The sequence below is a fragment of the Elephantulus edwardii genome, unplaced genomic scaffold, assembly GCF_000299155.1.
Source record: "Elephantulus edwardii isolate Elephantulus edwardi_28Jun2011 unplaced genomic scaffold, EleEdw1.0 scaffold00001, whole genome shotgun sequence".
Classification (NCBI taxonomy): domain Eukaryota; kingdom Metazoa; phylum Chordata; class Mammalia; order Macroscelidea; family Macroscelididae; genus Elephantulus; species Elephantulus edwardii.
This window is the reverse complement of record NW_006399751.1, coordinates 5,380,424-5,401,960: the sequence shown is the minus strand read 5'-3', so window position 1 is coordinate 5,401,960 and position 21,537 is coordinate 5,380,424. Positions and strand designations below refer to the sequence as shown.

General features: G+C 46.5%; 1 protein-coding gene across 1 annotated transcript in view; it reads left to right on the top strand.

Annotated features, from left to right (window-relative positions):
* The window catches only part of CDH3 (cadherin 3, type 1, P-cadherin (placental)), a 42,699-nt gene extending 29,074 nt beyond the window's left edge, over nt 1–13,625 (top strand). Inside the window, exons 10-17 of the mRNA XM_006878664.1 lie at nt 1,282–1,467; nt 1,973–2,214; nt 2,574–2,719; nt 3,395–3,619; nt 7,612–7,818; nt 9,359–9,489; nt 9,874–10,020; nt 13,416–13,625. Coding sequence (XP_006878726.1) covers nt 1,282–1,467; nt 1,973–2,214; nt 2,574–2,719; nt 3,395–3,619; nt 7,612–7,818; nt 9,359–9,489; nt 9,874–10,020; nt 13,416–13,625 — 1,494 coding nt within the window. The remainder of the gene's footprint in view (nt 1–1,281; nt 1,468–1,972; nt 2,215–2,573; nt 2,720–3,394; nt 3,620–7,611; nt 7,819–9,358; nt 9,490–9,873; nt 10,021–13,415) is intronic.
* The last annotated feature ends 7,912 nt before the right edge of the window (nt 13,626–21,537 follow it).

Genomic DNA, 21,537 nt, shown 5'->3' with positions numbered 1-21,537 from the left:
GTGTGTACAGGAGGAAACTGCCCCTCCTTCTCCAGCAGAGCATCTGGTGGATTCGAATCACATGCGTCTGGGATTGTAGTGCAGCTTCTTGCCACTAGGCCACCAGAGTTCCCTAGGGCTCCTTTTTTGCTAAAGCGTTTAATGCAACACTGGTAGTAAGATATCAAAATAAATATTAACCATGTCTGTTCCTATACAATTTACCATCACAAAGCAAAGTGATGCTGATTTATAAAAAACTAGATTTTTTCCATTTTAAAAGACAGAAATACATGATAAATATATTTTTTAGTTAAGACAAAAAGAGTTTTTCTTCCTTAAGGATCTTGAATCAGCCTATACTATTGGTTCAAGTGCCAGCCCCACACTTACCAGATAGCTGGGCGACAAGTTACTTCTCTGTGGACACACAACACCTTTTTTCCTTTTCAACATTAACAGTTATATTTATTGTACAAAACAAGCTTAGGGGTAAGTTATATGCATATATGAGTAGTAGCATCAACTTGAGAAAATTCTCTTGCCAAAAGTTGGTCCCTTCTGTTTCAGTGACTTTGCTGGGATTTTTTTGCATATTTGTTTGTATGTTTTCTAATAACCATTAAATTCTATTCCCATGCCCTATTTTTTTAATCTGTGACATGGAAACAGTGATAATAACTACCTATTGTGCTGTTTTCAGTGGGATCATCTCTGTCTGATTTGTAATAAGAATGCTATACAAAAGCTTTCATTGATGTGAAAACATCCAGTTGCCTTGCCCACTTCGTCCTTGAGAGTGCTTGTATACCTCCAGTGGCAGAGGATTCAGGGCCACTCAAGGGAGCCCACTTGGGGCTTTAGAGCTCTGGCAGCTAAATATTTCTCCATTATGTTTAAAGCTCATTAGCAATTTGTTCTGAGCACTCTTTTCTCCACCCTTTGCCACTTTCCCCAGAACCCTCCAAAAAGTTCCTGATCAGTGCCTCAGAGTGGCTAGCCCTTCTTGGCACCTTCCTTCCCCCTTTCTGATTCCTGGTGGACAGGTAGAGCTACACATGGCAGGGGCTCGAGTATCCAGTTCAGGGAGTTGGCTCAGACCTGGGGTGTATGCTGGGCAGAATTCCTTTTTGTAGGCTGACATGTTCCCTAAAAACCTGAGAAGTGAGTTGAGTGGTCCAGGGATGATGATGAGGGGTGTGGGCCTCCTTGGAGTTGGAAGAGGGTTCATAAGCACAAGTCATGGAAGAGTTTCTGGGTGAGAAGCCTCTCGTTTCTGAGCATGCTGTGCTTTTTTGACAGTATGAGGCCCGGGTGCCCGAGAACGCAGTGGGCCATGAGGTCCAGCGGCTAACAGTGACAGATCAGGACATCCCAAACTCCCCAGCATGGCGTGCCACCTACCGCATTGTGGGAGGTGACGATGGAGACTATTTTACCATCAGTACTGACCCTGAGAGCAACCAGGGTGTCCTGTCAACCAGGAAGGTGAGTTGGCTTGGCCTTCAATGCAAAGGTCACCCCAAGGAAGCTGGCCTACAGCTTCTGGAACAAGAAGCCCACACGTACTCCAGCTGCAGGATACGCTGCTCTGCTGGATACTATTCACCAGACCAGTGGCTCCCAACACTGTCCCACCCTCTCTCTTAGGTATACGGAGCCCTAGATGCCAAGTTCATAAAACAGGGAGGAACTGCTGATTCAATTGAAGCAGATTAGTGTAAATGCTGATATCCGGTGGCTGTCCCCAGTCAGGCTTTTGACATGAGGGTCCTCCCAACAGAAGTTGCCTATTTTATTTGAATTATTGCTTCTTTTGCATTTATCCCATGTTTATCCTGGTGTCTGATTAGTAAAATCTCTGGAATTACTTAGTAGCTAGGTACAGGAGAACAGCATTTGTTGCTGGTGGGGGTCTCATGTCCTCAGCCTTTGCTACTGCTCAGGACCTCCTCCCAAAATAGTGCTTCAGATGCTTCTTCTCTTTTTCTAGGGCTTGGATTTTGAGGCCAAAACCCAGCACACACTGTACGTTGAAGCAACCAATGAAAGTCCTTTTGTGGTGAAGCTTGAGACTTCCACGGCCATCGTAAAGGTCTATGTGGAGGATGTGAACGAGCCACCCGAGTTCGTCCCCCCCTCCAAAGTCATCGAGGTCCAAGAGGGCATCCTCGCTGGGGAGCCCATCTGCACCTACATGGCACAGGACCCTGACAAGGAGAATCAGAAGATCAGGTACTTGGAGCTGGGCTCAAATTCTGCTAATGCAGCAGTACAGATGGGCGAGCTGTTTAGTATTTTCAGCACAAAGATTGTTCCGTGTTTTGAAGACCACTCCTGGACCCGCCTTCTTCCTTCCTGCCCTACTAGAGGCTGAGAGAATGGGCTCCAGGGAAGACAGTTCTCCTCATCTTCATTTCTCTACTGGGATCCCATCTGCGTTTGAAGTTCCTATTCATAGATTAAATGTATTTCTCATTTGATCCTGCCTGTGACCTTGGAGGCCCTGGTTCCACTTGCCAGTGGTTTTAAATGACAATATCAAAGTTGTGGGTAATTTCTGGATTCAGCTCTTGTGATTTTTTCCTCTTCAGCTACCACATCCTGAGAGACCCTGCAGGGTGGCTGGAGATGGACCCAGACAGTGGACAGGTCACTGCTGCAGGTGTCCTGGACCGGGAGGATGAGCGCTTTGTGAAGAACAATTTCTATGAAGTGATAGTCTTGGCCACAGATGACGGTAAGAGTTTCCGCCCAGCCCATCCACAAGGAACATCTTTGGTTCCCAGGTGGCATGTCCCAACCTCCTAAAAGGAGGAGTATGATGTGATGTAGGGGTGTCAGCAAACCTCTCTTGGAAAGTTAGAAAGGACTTTCTGAGGAACGCACTAAAGACCATTCCTAGGATGGTTGCTTATGTCTCTAGAGCTCTAAAGCTGCAAAAAAGTAAGAGGTATCATTACCCTGAGGGGTCTCTTGTCTAAAGCTGTGGTTCCCTGAGCCTTGAATTGGCCTGTCAACTTCCACTTGTGACTGACTGACCGGGGCTGCCTGAATTAATATCCTGACCGGGATTGGAAGGATGCCTCTGGCTTCACTGGGGAAATGCCGTGATTAGTTAGTAATGTGACACCGTAACTGGACTGGCGGTGAGGGTGGGACTACAACTCTGGCTTGATGCTGGAGCCTGGAGGCCGCTGAGCAGTGACAGCAAGGCTGTGAAGGGAAGCTTCCTAGGAATTGACTGGCAAATACTGAATCCGCCCCATGATGGCTGGTAGGTTTCCCTTTGGGTAGTGGCTCTGTGAGTGAAGCGGTTGCTACTGTGCTGTGACTGCTAGGGAGCCTAGTGCTGATTCATCAGCCCAGCCCAGGACAGTCACCGAAAAGTGAGTTTGTGTGTCGTTATGAACAGGGAGTCCTCCAACTACCGGCACGGGGACGCTCCTGCTAATGCTTATCGACGTCAATGACCACGGCCCTGTCCCGGAGCCCAGTCAGATCACCATCTGCAACCAGGACCCTGTGCCCCAAGTGCTGAACATCACAGACAAGGACCTGTCCCCACACACATTCCCCTTCCGGGCTCAGCTCACCCACGATGCAGACATGCACTGGACAGCAGAGGTCAACGAGAAAGGTAACTGGGAAGTGGACAGGTGGGCTTCTCTTCCAGGACTCTGCACATAATCCTGTTCCAGCATCTTGGGGTCACCCAGAGGTGACCCCAAGAATCACAATCAAATGCTATTGATCAGCCCAGTGTAAACCTTTGGAATTCTACAGGGGCCTTGGAGCCTATTCTACCCGACTGCTTTCTAACGGAAAAGCTGAGGCTCAGAGAAAGGGCGAGTGACTGGCCCGGCTGCGCACAGCATAGTTGGGATTCCAGCCTTAATGGGGATAAAGAGGCCGGGGTGGGTCAGTGGTAGAATCGTCACCTTCCACAGGAGAGACCCGTTCAGCGCACCACGTGCGTAGCCACCAACCGTCTGTCACCTGAGGCGTGTGTGCTGTCAAGACGCTGATAGGGTTTCATTAAAGCTTCCAGACTAAGACGAACCAGAAGGAAAGCTTTAGGGATCTGCTTCCCAAAAGCAGCCAAGGAAAACCCCATGGGTCAGTATGATCCAGTTCACAGCCGCTCCTGGGGCGGGTGCAAGGCTGGGTTCTGTCGCCCATGGAGCTGCCATGAATCTAGGGGTTGACGCAAGGGCCACTGACGACAGCAGTAGCTAACGCTGAGTGAGCTTGTTCACGGTGTGCCAGACCCTGCTTCCAGTGCTTCAGAGACTGGATCCCACGATCCTCACAACGATCCTGCAAAGAGACTGTTCACGCACACTCAGTTTGCAGAAGAGCAAACTGAAGCTTACAGAAGAGTCAGTCTTTTGTCAGCAGTGTCGTAGCTAGAAAACGACAGCTCGAGGATTTGAACCCAGGTGGTCTGACCGACCATGATGCTCCCCTGCCGTTTAGTGAACCCTGGTGACATGCAGAGGAGCCTTGGTGGTACGGCGGGCTCAGCGTCGAGTCGCTAACCAAGAGGTCAGCAGTTTGAACCCATCAGTGGCTCCCGGGGATAAAGAGGAAGCAGTTTGCTGCTTGTAGCCTTGGAACCATCTGAGGTTGCTCGGAGTCAGAATCAACCAAACCCAAACCTGATGACTGTGGGGTTTGGTTTGGTTGGGGGGTATTCAAGGTGGTTTTTTCCCTGTATTTATGATTTCTACCACCCTCTTTGGTCAGCATTTTGTCCTCATTTAGAGGCTAAGCAGTGTTCCCGGGGGCACAGAGCCCCTGTCCTGCCTCCTTCTGATCTCCACCTCTGAGGTTCTCAGCTTACAATGGGTTTACCGTTGTCACAAGGGCTAGAGAAGTCTCGTTGGCAGCAAATAAGACTCGGGGTGCATAAGGAAGGGGAATGCAGCCCCAGATGCTAATAAGGTTCTGAAAGAAGCTCCATCACCATGATTTAAAGTGTTGCCCCTTCTCATTGAAGCTCAGGTCCCCCCAAATGGAAAATGAGGAACCATTATGTTCAGGCTTTGTCCCACCTCCCAAAATTGCCCAACTTCCATTATTGCTTGTGATCCCAGCCTAAAAAAGACTCAGGAAACCTGTCTCAAACACTCATATTGTCTTATTTTTAGAATGCCTGTGATAGGGTATGCATTTTTCTTGGGGTGTCCAAGGTGGTCTCCTGTCACTCTCCCCTTGTAGTCTAGAGACCATTTTTTTCCTTCACTGAACATAAACTGTCTTGGACTCTGGGCAGAATGCCTTGCCTTCTTTTTTATTAGCTTTATATGATATCTCAAAGTTATTAAACCTTGAAGTACCTCAATTTCCTTATCTGTAGAATAGGGGTTCAATAATAAACCTAGTTTCATACACTTACTGTGAAGAGTAAGTGCTCTTTATCTTTTGACCAGCATCGCTTAACAGCGGTGCCGGGGCTCACTCAGTGGAATCTGAGCATCTTGGCCAAATTCAGTGACGCTAAAGCAAGTTCCCAGCTTTAATTTTTTTTTTTCTATCCCACTTTGTTCCTACTGTCAAAGGATTGACCCAGGATCAACCCTTTTGTGACCTGCATTGTAAAATCAGGATAATATTAATCACTTCCTCATATACTTGTGGTGAGAATTACATAGGGAGCTCTGGTGGCCTAATGGCAAGAAACTGCACTGTAGTCCCAAAGGCATGCGGTTCGACTCCACCAGCTAATTACATAATAAGGCACATAGGAAGTTTCCATTTGATCTCCATCAATCTTATCATCACCAATTGAAAGATCAGACCAACAGCTTGGGAGCAGAACGATGATGTGAGGTGTTTGGTCATCTACCCTAAATTGGCCGCTCCAGATGATAGACTGAAATATCTGCAGAACTCTAAATGCCTACTGTTGCTGGATGGGACCAAAATAAATTCTCCCTAAGTCCTAGCCAGGAGAGGGCCAGAGTGAACATGCTTTGAGGTCAGATCTGAGACGTGCATGCAGCCTCGCAGGCAGGGAGATTTGAAAAGTGGAGGTTGTTTACAATCACTTCTTTGACTGGAGGCCACCACCAGCATATAGTGGTGGGACTTACGGTGCTTGGAAAAGTTCTCTGTGATACAATATAGTTCTACCCAAGTCTGTGGCTCCCCCTTGAGAAACTTCCGTTTAAACTGAAGGGTGCCATATGCAGATCTTTCTTCTGAGGGACCCCTGATTCACAGAAGTGCTCCCCCTCCACTCTTGGTCTGCCACACTGTCCCCCAGAGTGGGCCTACGTCTGAGCCACACTGAGGCTTGGCTTCTGCTCTGTGCTTAGAAAATCTGCCACTCACCTTGGCCTCTGAAGGCCAGTTAGTCACGTGCCTCCTTTTGGCACCCCTGAATTTATGTGTTGCTATTAATCTTGTGATAACACAAGTTAGCATCTTTTTTTTTTTTTTTTTTGTGCATATACCGTCAAATCGGATCTGACTGGTACAGGAGGAGATTGCCCCTCCTTCTCCAGCAGAGCATCTGGTGGATTCAAACCGCAAACATCTGACATTGCAGTTGCAGCTTCTTGCCACTAGGCCACCAGAGCTCCCTACAAGTTAGCATCTTAATGATCTTCTTTATGAAATCAGTTACCTTAGATAAGGCTTGTGTGACTTAGATTCATTCATACTTGAGCATTCACTTTGAAATATAAGGAGTTTCATATATTTAATTCTATTATACTTCTGAAGTGTGGACAGTATATGAACAATCCAGCAGCTGATAGTACTAATAAAGTATTGGCCTTATATGACTGATAGTTAGGGAGCTTTGGTGACCTAGTACATAGGGAGTTAGATTACCAACTCAAAGGTGAGTGGCTCGAACCTACCAGCTTCTTCTTGGGGAAAAAAGATGGACAGTCTCCTCCCAGGCGATTTACAGCCTCTGAAAACCCACACAGGGTCAACCATGAGTCAGTTCCAACTCAACAGCAATGAGTTGTTGACATTATGATATATATTTTGAAATTATGATATAATTTTTTACATTTTACAAAGTATTGTCTTTTTTCCTCAAATCAATTGACATATTTACTCTTCTACTATAATAAAGCTGGAAGCAGGAGCGGCATCCACTTCCAAAACAGCTTGCCTCCGGAAACTCTATGGACGAAAAGTGCTCAGGCTGTTCGTTCATAGGGTCACTAGGAGTCGTCTACGACTCGACGGCATTAAACAACAACAACAAACTATAATAAATAGGGAGCTCTGGTGGCCTGGGGATAAGAAGCTGTGCTGCAATCCCAAAGGCACATGATTCAAATCCACCAGCTGCCCCTTGGGAAAAGAATGGGCAATCTCCTCCCGTGCAATTAAACTGCCTCTGAAAATCACTGGAGGGTCAGCTATGAGTCAGTTCCAACTTGACAGCAGCAGCAAACAGTACCAGTAAATAATCTTTCCCACGTTAGTCAATTTCAATTTGCCTTTGACCAAATAGCAATTTTTAGTATTAGTCCAAAGTCTGCTTTGGGGAGACCTCTCCCCATTGCCCAGACGCAGGCTATCTTCTCTCACCTTCATCATGGGGTGCCACATTCTCTCCTGTGCACGGTATCCCAAGACTAATATATTGTTTGTCCACCCCAGGAGACACAGTGGCCTTGTCCCTGAAGAAATTTCTAAAGCAAGACACATATGATGTGCACCTATCTCTGTTCGACCACGGTGACAAAGAACAGTTGACGGTGATCAGGGCAACTGTGTGTGACTGTGATGGCCACGTGGAGACCTGTCCTGAGCGCTGGAAGGGGGGTTTCGTCCTCCCCATCCTGGGGGCTGTCCTGGCTCTGCTACGTGAGTACCAGAATGGAGTGATTATTACAGCTCGTCCTTTCTTGAACTTCTGGGACTGGGGAGCCACCAACATTGCCCATCTGTTTCTTGAACTCTTAATGCGAGGAGTGTCTATCAGTCAGTGGATATTTATGGTGCTTCTGGAATGTGTCAGGCTTTGAAGACACAGTAGTAAGCAAACAGACTTGGCCCTGCAATCATGAGAGGCCAGGAGCATTCGCTTTACCCAGATTTTGTTAGAACAGCAAACTACCAGGTCACACTTCAGACCTCTGACCCAGAAACTTGATGTCTAGCAGTCCTTGGTTTTGTTTTTTTTCTAGCAGTCCTTGTTTTAACAGGCCTTCTAGGAAACTCAGACACAGCTGGAATTTGAAAACCATAAATCTAGTGAAAGAGGTGTTTAATTAAAACTAAGTTGTTGCTCTAAAGGTAGAAATATATCTCAGTTGCTTTTTCTACTCTTAGACTTGATCCTTGCACAGAAAATACATTTAATCAGATCTAATTAAACAGCAGTGAGCAGCAGCAGCAGCAAGCTTTAATTCGTTCTTTAAACTTACCAATTCTGGGTGAGGAGACCTAGAGTTTCCATTTACCAGCTGGAGAAGGATGATGGAAAGAGCCACTGTGCCAGGCCAGTCCAAAGGGGAATATCAGTAAGCATAAGATATTTAATGAAGCCTTAGGGTTCAGATGACGAGGGAAAGGAGAGGTTACAGTCTAGCATCCTGCCAATCTGTGGACTCCTCTAAAAAAAGCTAGATCTGTCTGACCTAGTCAGAGAGGCAGCATTTCTGTCAGGAGACTAAAAAGTGGTCACCTAAGATCTCTTTACACCAGCCAGCCTGAGGGCCAGGGGTCATGGCAGTTTGGAAAAGCAGTTGGACATCAGCTGGCCTTTCCCTCATGGGCAAATAACTTGGTAAACATATTACTAAAAACAAGTCTCTTAAAGGCCTAAGAGCATTTACATCCAAGTTCAAATTATTGCAGCCTATCAAAGTTACATTATCTTGCTTTAACTTGAAAGTCTAGGCTAATTCAGGAGCTATCTGATGAATAGAATAGTCTCATTAAAAGGTCTCTTATTACTAATTATTATTAAAATAGTCTCTGCTGGGCAGTCCCCATTCCCACAGAGGATTTCTCTAAGGACCAATACTACCAACATAAGGAAGACTGACAACAAGTGATGCAGAATTACAGGTGGGATGTGAAGTCAGAGTTTCAGGTGATGAATGGGAAAGTATATGGTATGTATTGAGGAGTTCAGAGGAGGCTAATGTGGCTAGACCTTTGTAGATGGATGAGTGGGAGAGTTAGAGGCAGATCTGGGGTCCAAATCTTGTGGGCCTTGATAAGGAGCTAGGGCTTTTTCAGGTGCAAAGAGAGCTTTTGAAGTGTGTTAAGCAGAAGTGGACATGATAGGGGTTAATGTTCAGGCTACTGCGTGGAGGGGTCTAAAAGACCTGAAGGCTTGGTGGTCTTGGCCAGCCATGTGTTTGAAAGAAGCATATTGGCTCTCAAACTCTTTCAGTCCTCTTGTTGGTACTCCTCTTGTTGGTGAGAAAGAAGCGAAAGGGCAAGGAGCCTCTTCTGCTCCCAGAAGACGACACTCGGGACAACGTCTTCTACTACGGTGAAGAAGGAGGTGGCGAAGAAGACCAGGTGAGGCACTGGGAGGTCTGGGGTTTGATGCTCTTAGGACCAACAGCAGGGATAGCTGGACCAGCTGATTAATCGTATTGGTTACATAGACCAGATGCTAGTAAGAAGCATCAGTCTTCATGTATCAACTCTCCTCTTCTGAGAAAATACCTGGTCTGTTACTGTCATTTCTTTGGCTCCAGTCAAGCTGACCTTGAACCTGTGCTTAATTTGGGAAGATAGAGGAGGGTGGAAACTGGGGCTTTCAGAAATCTGGCAGTTATGTCTTAATAAGACATGTGTGTGTATGTATCTCCAAGCATCATGTCATAGGGCATTAGGGTAGATGAAAACATTGAAGAAATAGGGAGAATCCTTCTCAATCCAGTGCCTATTTTCATAAAGGACTATGACATCACCCAACTCCACCGGGGTCTGGAGGCCCGACCTGAGGTGGTTCTTCGCAATGATGTGGCACCCACCTTCATCCCCACACCCATGTACCGGCTCCGTCCAGCCAACCCAGATGAAATTGGCAACTTCATCGTCGAGGTGAGTGATGGGGGCAGTCGAGGGTAGGTAGCTCTTTTGTTAAAGTCTAGTACACCTGCCGTGTTAGGAAAAGAGAAGAGAATCTTGACTATGGTTTCAAATCCTGGTTCCACCACTGTCTGTTTCTAAAGTGCTGCCACAAGTGGGTGACTTTAACAAGCAAACTTATTATCTTACAATTTAGAGGCTAGAATTCTGAATTCAGGGCACCTGGTCCAATGGAAGACTGTCCCTGTCCTCTCCGGGAGAATCCTTGCTCAGCCTCGTCAGCTGCTGGGCATGCTCGGAGGTCTTCACACATGTCTCTTTCCTGTGTTCATGTTTACTTGTCTTTGCCTGATTTTCTCTTTTATATCTCAAAAGTGATTAAGATACAGATTGCATTGATAATGGCTTCATTACATAACAAGTAAAGCCCTGTTCCCAAATAGTATTTTGTCTACAAATAATAGGCATTGTGTTAACCACATGTTTTTTTTGAGGCTGAGAAACATAATTCAATGCACAGCCACCAACAACCAGGTGTGTGACTTCTGGCTTCTCCTGTAACCTTCTGGGCTTCTATTGCTTCCCTGTAAAACCCTAATTTAGAGTGATTCTGGGTGGTTTAGGAGTGATTCACACACTAACTCAACAAACGTAGAAGTTAGGAGCATAGACTGGGGCCAGAAAACCTGTGTTTGAATTATCTATCATCTATTTATCTCTCTATCTAGCTAATTAATTAGGATCCAGGTGATTCTAACATACCGCAACACCTGGGGACCTCTGGTACAGGTTGTTTCGGGAAGGAGAGGAAGTACCTGGCATAGTGCGAGGCCGGTAGTCCATAAGCATGCCTGCACATTCAAAATCACTTGGGAAACATTCAGAAATACTGATCCGTCTGACATGTAGAGATTGCAGTTTGATTGTTCTAGGATGTAGTCTGAGCCTCCTGAGGTTTTTGATGTGTAGTTTTATTTTTAAAAGATCCCCAGGTTATTAAAGTTTGGGAACCACTGGTCTAGCATGTATTCGGGAGTGATTTCTGTCATTACGTGCCTTTGAGCTAACTAAGACTCGTGGTGGCCCTTGAACAACAGACTTGAACCTTATCCTGTCCTGCACCGTCCATCCTCACAGCCTCCACCACACTCGAGCCCCCTGTTACAGTCACCGTGTCAGCCTATCTTGTTTAGGGTCTTCCTCTCTTTCTCTGACTCTCAACCTTTCCCAGCATGAAGTCTTTTTCCAAAGACAGGCCCCTTCTAACAACATGCCCAAAGTACGTGAGACAGAGTTCACCATACAATTCAAAACCCAATTCTTCTTTGGTTATCCTTCTTCATTGTTCAACTTCCAGATGCATAAAAAGCAACTGAAAATGCCATGGGTTGGATCAGGAGCACCTTAGTCGTAAACTGGCATCATTGCTCTTCAAGTACTTTGGAGAGGTCCTTGACAGCAGATCTTCCCAATCCAATACATGCTTTGATTTCTTGACTGCTGCCACCATCGGTATTGATTGTGCATCCATTGTAAAATGAAATCGTTGGCACCTTCAGTTTTTCTTCTGGGGAGCTCTGGAGGCCTAGTGGGTAAGGAGTTGTGCTGCTAACTCAGAGAGGCAATTCTAATCCACCAGCTGCTCTGAGGGAGAAAGACAGGCAATCTCCTGCCATAGCCACTGAAATCCACTCGAGGGTCAGCTGTGAGTCAGTTCTAACTTGATGGCAAGAAGTGGCTGATAAAGAATGGTGGGTTAAAAAGAAAGGAATGGTGGGTAGAAGTTATTGCATACACCCATCAGAGTGTCTCCAATGTATTAAATCAGATGCACATTAGATTTATCTGAGAAACTTGGAAAACTAGAAATGCCCATGACCCAGGCATCTTTTTTAACGTCCCAGGTGATTCAAATACATAGCCAGGATTGTGAGAACCACTGACCTAGACACATAAGAGGTAGATGAGCCCAACACAGCCTGGTACCTAGTCCACAACTGTTACACAGAAGTTCTTAATAAGAGAAAAAAGAAAACTGGTGGATGTTTAAAATGGAATCAGATGTAGGGAACAGCAGGAGACAGAAAATATGCTGGGTGGGCAGGGACCACTTGACTCGAGACCCTTGGCCTCGGTCTGCTCTGGCAGTGAAGGGAAAAATTACTTATCCTTCTTCCACCACTGCTTGGTGGTGAAATTCTGTTCTTCAAGCATGAGTGTTTTAGAGAGTGGAGAGTTCTGTATGAGAAAAAGTCTTTCTCACAAATAGGGGTGCTGCTCAGGACATCTGGCTTGGAGACGACACCTTAGCTTCAGAGCTAAATGCTTGAGGCCTTTCCCCTACCTAAAAACATCTACACAATATCTGCAGGCTGCTCATTTTTAATAATAATATCTCTTTGTCCTCAATTGGCTTTTCAAGGCTGCAAATCTCACGGGAGGAGACTACCTATCTTACTCCGTTGGAGCTGCTGGTAGATGCAAATCACCAGAGTGTGGGTTAGCACAGCTCCCTATGAACTACCCCACTGGAGTTCCCCTGTGGGGTCGAGATCTTATTATTCTGGTTTTACAGATGAGAAAACGGTCCAGCAGTCTGCAAGATGATGCCCTGGTGATGTAGTGGCTTAAGCACTGGGTTGCTAACCAAAATGGTAACCTCAGCACTTGCTCCTTGGAAGAAAGCTGAGGCAATCTATGCCTCTAGATTTGTAGCCTCAGAAACTCTATGGGGCATATTAGTCTGTCCTACAGTGTCAGTAGGAGTCAGAGTCGCATAGTCTCCTGGCTGTGAGTTTGGGGTTTGAGGGTTTGTTTTTGTTTTTTAAGTTAATAGTGTATCACATATATTTGCATATACTCGTTTATTCCTCTAAAATGATAAGAAGTATCTCCATGTTACAGATGAGGAAACAGGAACAGGAGTTAAGGGACTTGTGCACAGATTCTGGTCCTCAGCTCAAGCTGTGCGGTCTCAGCATCCCTACCCTAGGCTGCTGCCACTGGCCCAGGTTGCGTTGAACACTTGTGCTAGGCTCTGTGCTAACTGCTTTGTGTGCATTTAGATGCACTGCAGGATTGCCTGGGTGGGGCAAGCAGCTGACACGCTCGGATGCTAGCCAAGCTTTAGAGACCGGAGTTTATCCTGAGATGTCCCAAAAGGAAGGCCTATCCATCTACTTCCAAACAAAATCAGACCTTGACAATCCTCTGGAAGACTGTTCTCTGACACATGTGGGATTGTCATGTGTGAAAACTGACTCATGATAAACCTCTCTTAAGAGCTTGAGGGCAAGAGATGTCCTCAGAGAGGAAGTGGCGGTTTAGCCAGGCGAGCTCACCCACGCTTTCTCAGCTGATGGGCATCAGGCCCCAGTCTCCTAACTTTCTGCTCTCTGTGACCACAGAACTTGAAGACAGCGAACAGCGACCCCACTGCCCCACCCTATGATTCCCTGCTGGTGTTCGACTACGAGGGCAGCGGGTCAGACGCCGCCTCCCTGAGCTCCCTTACCTCGTCTGCCTCTGACAAGGACCAGGACTATGACTATCTGAACGAGTGGGGCAGCCGCTTCAAGAAGCTGGCCGACATGTACGGGGGCGGTGAGGAGGACTAGGCTGCCTGCCAGCTGAACCTCAGGCCACAGAACCCTCCTCCGTGGGCTCCCAGGTTCCCCCTTCAGCAAGGACTTTGGAGCTTGTCAAGAAGTGGCCTTAGCAACTTGGAGGGAAGAGTCGGTGAGTCTATAGAGGTAGTGTCTTGGCCATTCTGAATGGAGGAACGCCGGCAGACCAACTTTAACCCAGAAACCTCTTGTCCTGGGTCAGGGTGGTCTGGGAGCCGAATTTCTGCGAGTTTCTCACCTGCCCTCATGTGTTCAGCACTGTGTCCTGGGCCTGACTCTCCTCTGATGACGTCTCTGGTATGGACCCTTATCTTTAGAAAGAGGCCTGTCTTACACCCTGACTTCATGTCTTTCTTTTTTAAATGCTATTTTCTTTTTTAAAATACAGTTTTCAAAAAATTAAGAGGCAGGTCCTCAACTGTCCCCATGGGTCCCCCAGAAATCCAGCCCAGAGCCGCTGGGCCACGTCACCTGTCCAGCCCCGAGGCCCTGCGTCATTGATGTTTTTATACTGAGCGCCCAAGTCTGTTGTTTTCTGTGTTCCCTGTTGTGCTATAGACGAAGGGTGATGACAATCGTGTAAATGTACAGAACTTTTTTTATTAAAGGAACTTTTCCCAGAACTGAACTCCAAACAGCCTTATTAAGACACAACTCCTCTACCATACAATTTACACATTAGAAATCTCTAATGCCATGGTGTTTGGTATTTCTAGTACACATAGTCACTCACATTTTAGGTAACAGCCTGACGGAGTCCAGGACAGTATAGTGCTGGGGTGAGGTGCATCCTTCCCCCTCCACTCCCCATAAATGAAGAAAGGCTTTTCTATGTGGGTGAACTCGAAGTGAAGCCTTTCCTGGAACACTGGCGCCCCCTCTCTGCAGTATAGAGAACTCCTCTTTGAGCTGCGGGCTCTGTGTGGAAAGGCAGGGGCAGCAAGAGCTGGAGTCCCCCAGTGATGTAAATGGTTAACAAGCTTAGTCGCTAGCTAAAAGGCTGGTGGTTCAAGTCTACACAGAGGTAATCTACTTCTGAAGGGTCACAGCCATTGAAAACCATATCTCTCTATTTTGAATCACATGGAGTTACTGAATGAATTTGAGCTCAAGCACAACTGGTTTGAGAGAAAATCCAGCTCTGCTACTTCTTGGCAAGTCACTTAACCCCTGGATGCTTCATTTCCGTTTCTTCATCTATAAAATGGGGAGTTTTGGGGAGATTAAATAGCTGGCACAAGTCAGTGCTATTTAGTAACAGCCAGGGTTTATTCTGAACTTTTTAGAGCCAGACAACTCCTAGATTATTTCCTTTAACAAATCTTAACTTGCCCTCCGAGGGGATTTTTCCTCTTTTAAAGAATGGCCTCATTATATTTTAAAAATCACACTTTAAGCATCATCAGAATCAAGCAAATAATTCTTTTTCAAAATAACTTACCCAGGATGTCAGTGACCTTGGACCAGGGCTTTAGATGGGCGCAGCAGGAGGTTGAACTGCAATGAACCGGTTTGAGGATTTGCACTGAACATTCTTGACAACACCAGGGCTGGCCTATACACAGAAATGAAGGCACTCTGATGAGCTAGTTGGTAAGGAGTTGTGCTACCAATCCAAAGGCAGTCGGTTCGAATCTACCAGAGAAAGATGGGCCGTCTTCTCCCATGTGATTTAAAGCCTATTAAGACCCACTGCTGCGTCAGCTTTGAATCTTTTCCAACTTGACAACAACTGTACCAGTCAGATCCGATTTGACAGTGTACACACACACAAAATAATAAAAAAAAAAAATTGCCTGTGCAAGAATCTAAAGTGAAGGTAAATAAATGTTTCCTTCTCATGAGAGACTCATTCTTTACAGCACTTGTACTTAAAATTGTGAAGTCCATGGGCGGTAAAATGGGATGGATAATGTGCTTGACTGCTAACAGGAATGCTAGAGATTGAAGCCCACCTAAAGACCTGGCAATCACTGTCTAGAAAAAAATCAGCCATGAAAATCTGATGGAACCCGACTCTACTGACATACATGGGGTAACCATGTTCCAGGGTGATTCCCCAGCAGCTGAAACTCCAGGTGCTGCTCTCTGACCAACAGCATCGACGTCACCTGGGAACATCGTTAGGGACAGTAGAGTTGGGTCTGACTCAGGGACCCAGTGGATAACAGGTCAAAACCCAGCCCAGTCCTGTACCAACCTCAGCCTCTCTGCTGTGCAGAAGTCCACTGTTAACTACAGTCACTGTGTTAGTCCATCAGACTAACAGCCTGGCTCTCTTTCACAGATTCTCCCTCTTTTCCAACCATGATGTCTTTTCCCAAGGGCTGGGTCCTCCCAATAACATCGACATGCCCAGAAAAGTGAAACAGGCCAAGTCTCACCATCCTTAGGAGCTGCGCTGACTGCCTTTCATCCAAAACTGTTTTGTTTGTTCATTTGGCGGCCTCAACCTCGTTGCTAGAGAGCTGGAGCTGATCCAGGGCTGACTTCCCATTGGGTTTCCGAGACACTGAATCACACGAGAGTGCCCACCTCTCTCCTGAGGGAGTCACTGATAGATTTAAACTGCCAAAAAGACGTGGGCTTTGGGCTAGCAGAGCCAGCACTTTAAGGACTACACTACCAGAGCTTCCCACTGGTATATCCAGTTCTCTTTGACAGCACAGTTCAAGGCATCAGTGCTACTTTAGTCATCCTTAATCAGGGTCCCACTTTCACGTGCACATGAAATCAAACTACCACGCCTTTGGTCAAGGCAGATTCTCTCAGAACCACTTACTGAATCAGACTCTCTAGAGGTGGAGCTCGTGCTTTGTTTGCACAGATTGCCTCTTCAATTTCTGTGTATGCGCCCTAGTATGATAGGCAAAAGATATTTCTGCGTATGTTGTGTGCTGTCAAGTTGGAATCGCCTCAAAGTGATGTTAATACACATTCAGATGAAAGCTAAGGATGCCCTGAAGTCTCAGTTTCTGGCTTGGAAACCAAAAAAATGAATTAAGCAGGCTGGAGAGTCTCATCCCCGTTACTGACAGAAACCTCATTGCTCTGGGTCTATAGGGCTGTGGTCCACAAGCTAGCGCTGCCTGCTGCCTCTCCCACTTCTGGCTCTGGCTGCCTCAAATTCCCTTTTCCTGGACCCTGCTGCTTTTGCTGATAAGGTGGGATGGGAGGATTAGGTATCTCTGCCAGCAAACACCTGCTGCCCCTTATCTTAAACTCCCTGAGAAGCCTGAATGAAGTCTGAAATCCTACCTCCTGCTGAGGCTAATAGGAAAACCAAACAGCCACTGTTTGGAGAAAGCAGAGGAGGGAAAACAACTCTCCAGGCCAAGTGTGGTCTCTGGGTAGGGATAGATGGCCTTGGCAATGGACCCACTCACCAGCCTCTGGAAAGAGCCAACCCAAAGGTCAGCAGCTTGAATCCACCACCTGCACCGGGAGAAAGATCAGCAATCTCTGCCTGTAAAAATTTACAGATTTGGGAGCTCTGGTGGCCCAGTGGCAAGAAGCTGCACTGCAATCCCAGAGGCACGCAGTTCAAATCCACCAGATGCTCTGCTGGAGAAGGAGGGGCAATTTCCTTCTGTACCCGTCAGATCCAATTTGATGGTACACACACAAAATATAATTTTAAAAAATTTAAAAATTTAAAAAAGAAAGTAATTTACAGCTTTGGCAAACTGGTGAGAGGTTATTAGGTTATTAGAGTTAGTTAGAAAGGCTTCAACCGCAGTGGGTTTGCCTTCACTGCATTCTTACTCTACCAGCATGATGACCTTCTCCAGGAACTGACCTCTCCTGATCACATGTCCCAAGCACGTGAGAGTCCTCACTTCTAAGGACTATTCTGCCCGCGCTTCTTCTAAGACAACTCTGCTTATTCTTCTGGTGGGGGGTGGTCTGTGCCATTGAGTCAGAACTAACTTATAGCTGACCCTCCAGTGGGTCTTCAGAGGCTGTAAATGTCACAGGAAGAGACTCCCATCTTTCTCCTTCAGGGCAGCTGATGGATTCAGACGCCTGCCTTTGTGTTGAGAGTACAACCAGAGCCTGGGGATTCATTCTATCGAGTGGTCTTTTACCCCAGATTCCCCACCCCCCAAATTTTTAAAAACCAAACTCACAGAACTCAAATTCAACAGAAAAGTTGGAACTTTGGTGGGATAAGGGATTGGGGTGCCCAGAGTCCTGCCCCTTTGACCTCATCCTCTCAAGGTGTCTCCTTAAGAATCCCCTAAATCCAGATGATTTGAAAACTACCTTATTTTAACCATTTGCCATCGTGTTTTAAATAAAACTGGTGTAGAGGGAAAAAACCCAAAATAACCTGCCTTCATTGTCATGTTATTTTAAAAAAATGATAAAGACGTAGAGAGCACAGTCCCTGCACTGGATGGAGCTGGGCCAGACCCCAGACCTCTTCCTTTGTCACTGAGTTGAATTTTGTACCCCACCACCCTGATGACTTCTGCTCAGGCTCTTGAAGGACCTGGAGGGCTCTGATGACCAGATGCCCAGAAAGTGGGTTGAGCCCCTAGATTTCTGTTTTCCTGAGCTGAGCAGTTCATCTCACATCCTTTGAGCATAATATCAGGGGAGGTCAGTCCCTGAAAAAGGACATCATGCTTAGGTAAGTTGAGGTTCAGTAAAAGAGAAAGACTCTCAATGAGAAAGACTGACACAGTGTGACTACGACAATGGGCTTAAGCACAGGAGACTGAGGATGGTACAGGATCAGACAGGATATCCTCTGACCAGATGGCACTGAATAAGAACAATCTGCTGAACAAGAGCCTCCTTTAACCATTGAGGCCCACAAAGGAACACAGTGAGAAGACCGAGGCAGAGAGCTGCGAAGTGATCTGGCCCTTGGGAAGCCCCTTCTGCAGCCCACACCCTGCACGTCCAGTTCCAAGTTCACTGGGGAACTTCATGCAGCCAGTTCCCTCTGGCTAAAGGCATTACTGCTTCTCAGGAAAATAATTCAGGGAGGCCTGGTTCAAGTCACAGATTCAAATCCTGGCACTTGTAGGCATGAAATCTTGCTGAGTCACTTACCCTCTCAGTGCCTGTAAAATTAGTTAAGCTCTATATTTAGAAGGGCATGTAGGTGCTATCTACTTTCTATTGTTTTTATTGCTAATATTATGATAGTTGAAAGACTGACAGAAGCAGTTGTTACTCCTTTACTTCAACACACTCACATCTTGGGTGGTGTTCCTTGTAGTGTACTTTTGAGTCAGAATTCACCCTCCCATTGGTTTTCAGAGGTAGTAAATCTCATGGTAGGAGATTGCCCATCTTTCTCCCATGCAGCCATTGGTGGATTTGAGCCATCAATGCTGGCAGTACATCTCCTTACCCACTAGGTCACCAGAGCTCCCTACATTTTTTCTGGGGGGAGAGGTTATTTTTTTATTAATTAATCTTTTTTAAATTTTTTTATTTTATTTTTATTTTATTAATTTTGTGTGAGTGTACTGTCAAATCATCTGACTGGTACAGGAGGAGATTGTCCCTCCTTCCCCGGCAGAGCATCTGGTGGATTCGAACCGTGTGCCTCTGGGATTGTAGTTGCAGCTCCTTACCACTAGTTTATTAATTAATTGTAATGAAAGTTTACAGAGACTTTGGATTTCCATTCATTGTTGCACTTTTTCCCCTGCCCCAATCCCCGCCCCCCGCCCCCAGCTCCCTACATCTTGAGTGAAAACCACAATGCTAACCTAAGCCAGACATTTATTTTTCATCTCTTTGGCTGTCAGTCACTTCCAAAAGCTCTTCCTCATGATGCCCAGCAGAGGGCAACATTCACCCAAGTCAAAGCCTTAAACTGGTCAGGCTTCCCACATCAGCCAGAGAAGGGTGGAGAGAGCCCAAGGACAGAGAAGTCACACTGGCTGCATTGCCTGAGGGTCTACTGTGTGGCAGGAACTGCCTTACACACTTAGATGGTGGGGGTAGAGCAGCAGCAGCCTTTATCAGACCAGTCTGAGTCCTTTCCACACAGGAGTGTGTCACCATGTGGCTCTAATTCTCCCACCTCACAAAGCTGTGGCTTGTGGAAAAAAGTTTGACACTTTCTTTAAATAGGAGAGATTGCAGGTCAGAAAAGGTAATGGAAGTGGCAAAGACATTTTGAGGGTATTGGTTTCTTTTATACAATTAAGAACTCCAGTTGGTGGAAGTGACAAGCGGACAGTTGAGGTTCTTAAAAAAGGATCCCTTGATGAGATGGCTCAGTGGCTGGGGTTATTAGGGTAGATGTGTGAGAGACAATGAAGTTGGCTCAAGATATAGCAGGGTTCAGAACTGTTGGACAAAGGATCTCTGAGTTGCAAGTGACTCGATGGAATGTAACAACACAACAACAAGATCTAGTCCCCATTATCACGAACACTCACTACCTAACTTACAGATGAATAGGAAGCAATGAAAAATACCATGGCTTGGATCAAGCACACCTTACTTCATTAGGGTTTTAGATTTTTTTTCCTTAAGACAATATTTTTTAAAAAAATATTTTATATTAATTTACATAAAAAAGGCACATGCATTGTGTTTCATTATCTAAAAAAAAAGGATCCCCACACCATTTGGTTCCCACCTAACTCTGAGATTATCCCCTGGACACACAAGCCACAGAATTTGCCAGATTTTCAATAAGCCACTTGGGTTTCTCTGTTCTTGTTGTGTGTTATCAAATCTGAATTGACCCAGCAGGTTTTCAGAGGCAGAAAATTGCATGGGAGGAGACTGCCCATTCTTCTCTCCCAGAGCAGCTGTGGTAGGTTCGAACCACGTGCCTTTGGGATTGCAGCACAGTTTCCTACCACTAGGCCACCAGGGCTCCCTTGAGTATCTCTAGTCACGCCTTTATCAACTAGGTGCTGCTCTGGGCCAGGCATGGTCTCAGGTACTGAGGGTACAGTGAAAAATTCTGGCCTCATGGTTATAGGATTGAGTGTAGGCCCCACAGACCACTCATGTGAAACCACTGCATAAAACACATTCTCTTGTTACTCAGAGAAGTGTAACCTTCACAGCAAACTGGAAGATCAGGGTGGAAATCCCAATTCCCGTTTTCTGGCGTTGTGGGTCAGGACTCCCTTGGGGCGAGTTGGCCCAGGCCCACCTGGAACAGCTCAGTCCACCCTAAACTCTGCCTTACAACCCAAGGGTCCTTGTGGATGTATATGTGTATAAGTGTTTGTGTACATTCCAGCCCACATGTCTCTACCACAGACCCCTAGAAACAGTCTTCCGCAGGCAGAGCCACCCATTCTGTTCACATCCTATAGAGGACATACCATAAACAAGAGAGTACAATATATGGTTTAGTCAAAGAATTTATGGAGGAAACTAAGGCTAGAATGGGACACAGGAAGTGGCTAGGACAAGGGTTCAGTTCTAGAAGTCAAGGATGGCCTCGTTGAAACAGGCAGTGTTTTGAATAGAAACCAGAGGGTTTGAGGGAACAAACAAGTGCAAAGGCCCTGGGGCAAGAGAGTGCTTGGCAGGGCTCCCAGAGAAGCCCAGGCGGCTAGAGTTGAGTGAGAGAGGAAGAGTGAGGTGGCAGTGAGGTCAGATAGGTAGGTAAGCGATAGGGCTAGAGGCTCTCGGCTTGGTCCTCCTCCATGCTGGGCCCAGGCTGGAGGCCAAGTTCAGGGCGAGGCCCATCCCAGCTGCCCTGGGAAAAGGGCTGACTCCGCACCAGCTCCATCCCAGATCCGGAGAAACCTGATTCCTCCTCCATCCCCTCTTCAGCCAGAGGAGGTGGCCTGGACCTGCCTGGGCCTGCAGGCCAGCAGGAGCCCAGAGATTCCTCTCTGGGGCCCCGGGACTGACAGGGAGGCAGTCTTGACTCTGGTGGTGGCAGCAAAGTTGTGGTTACATA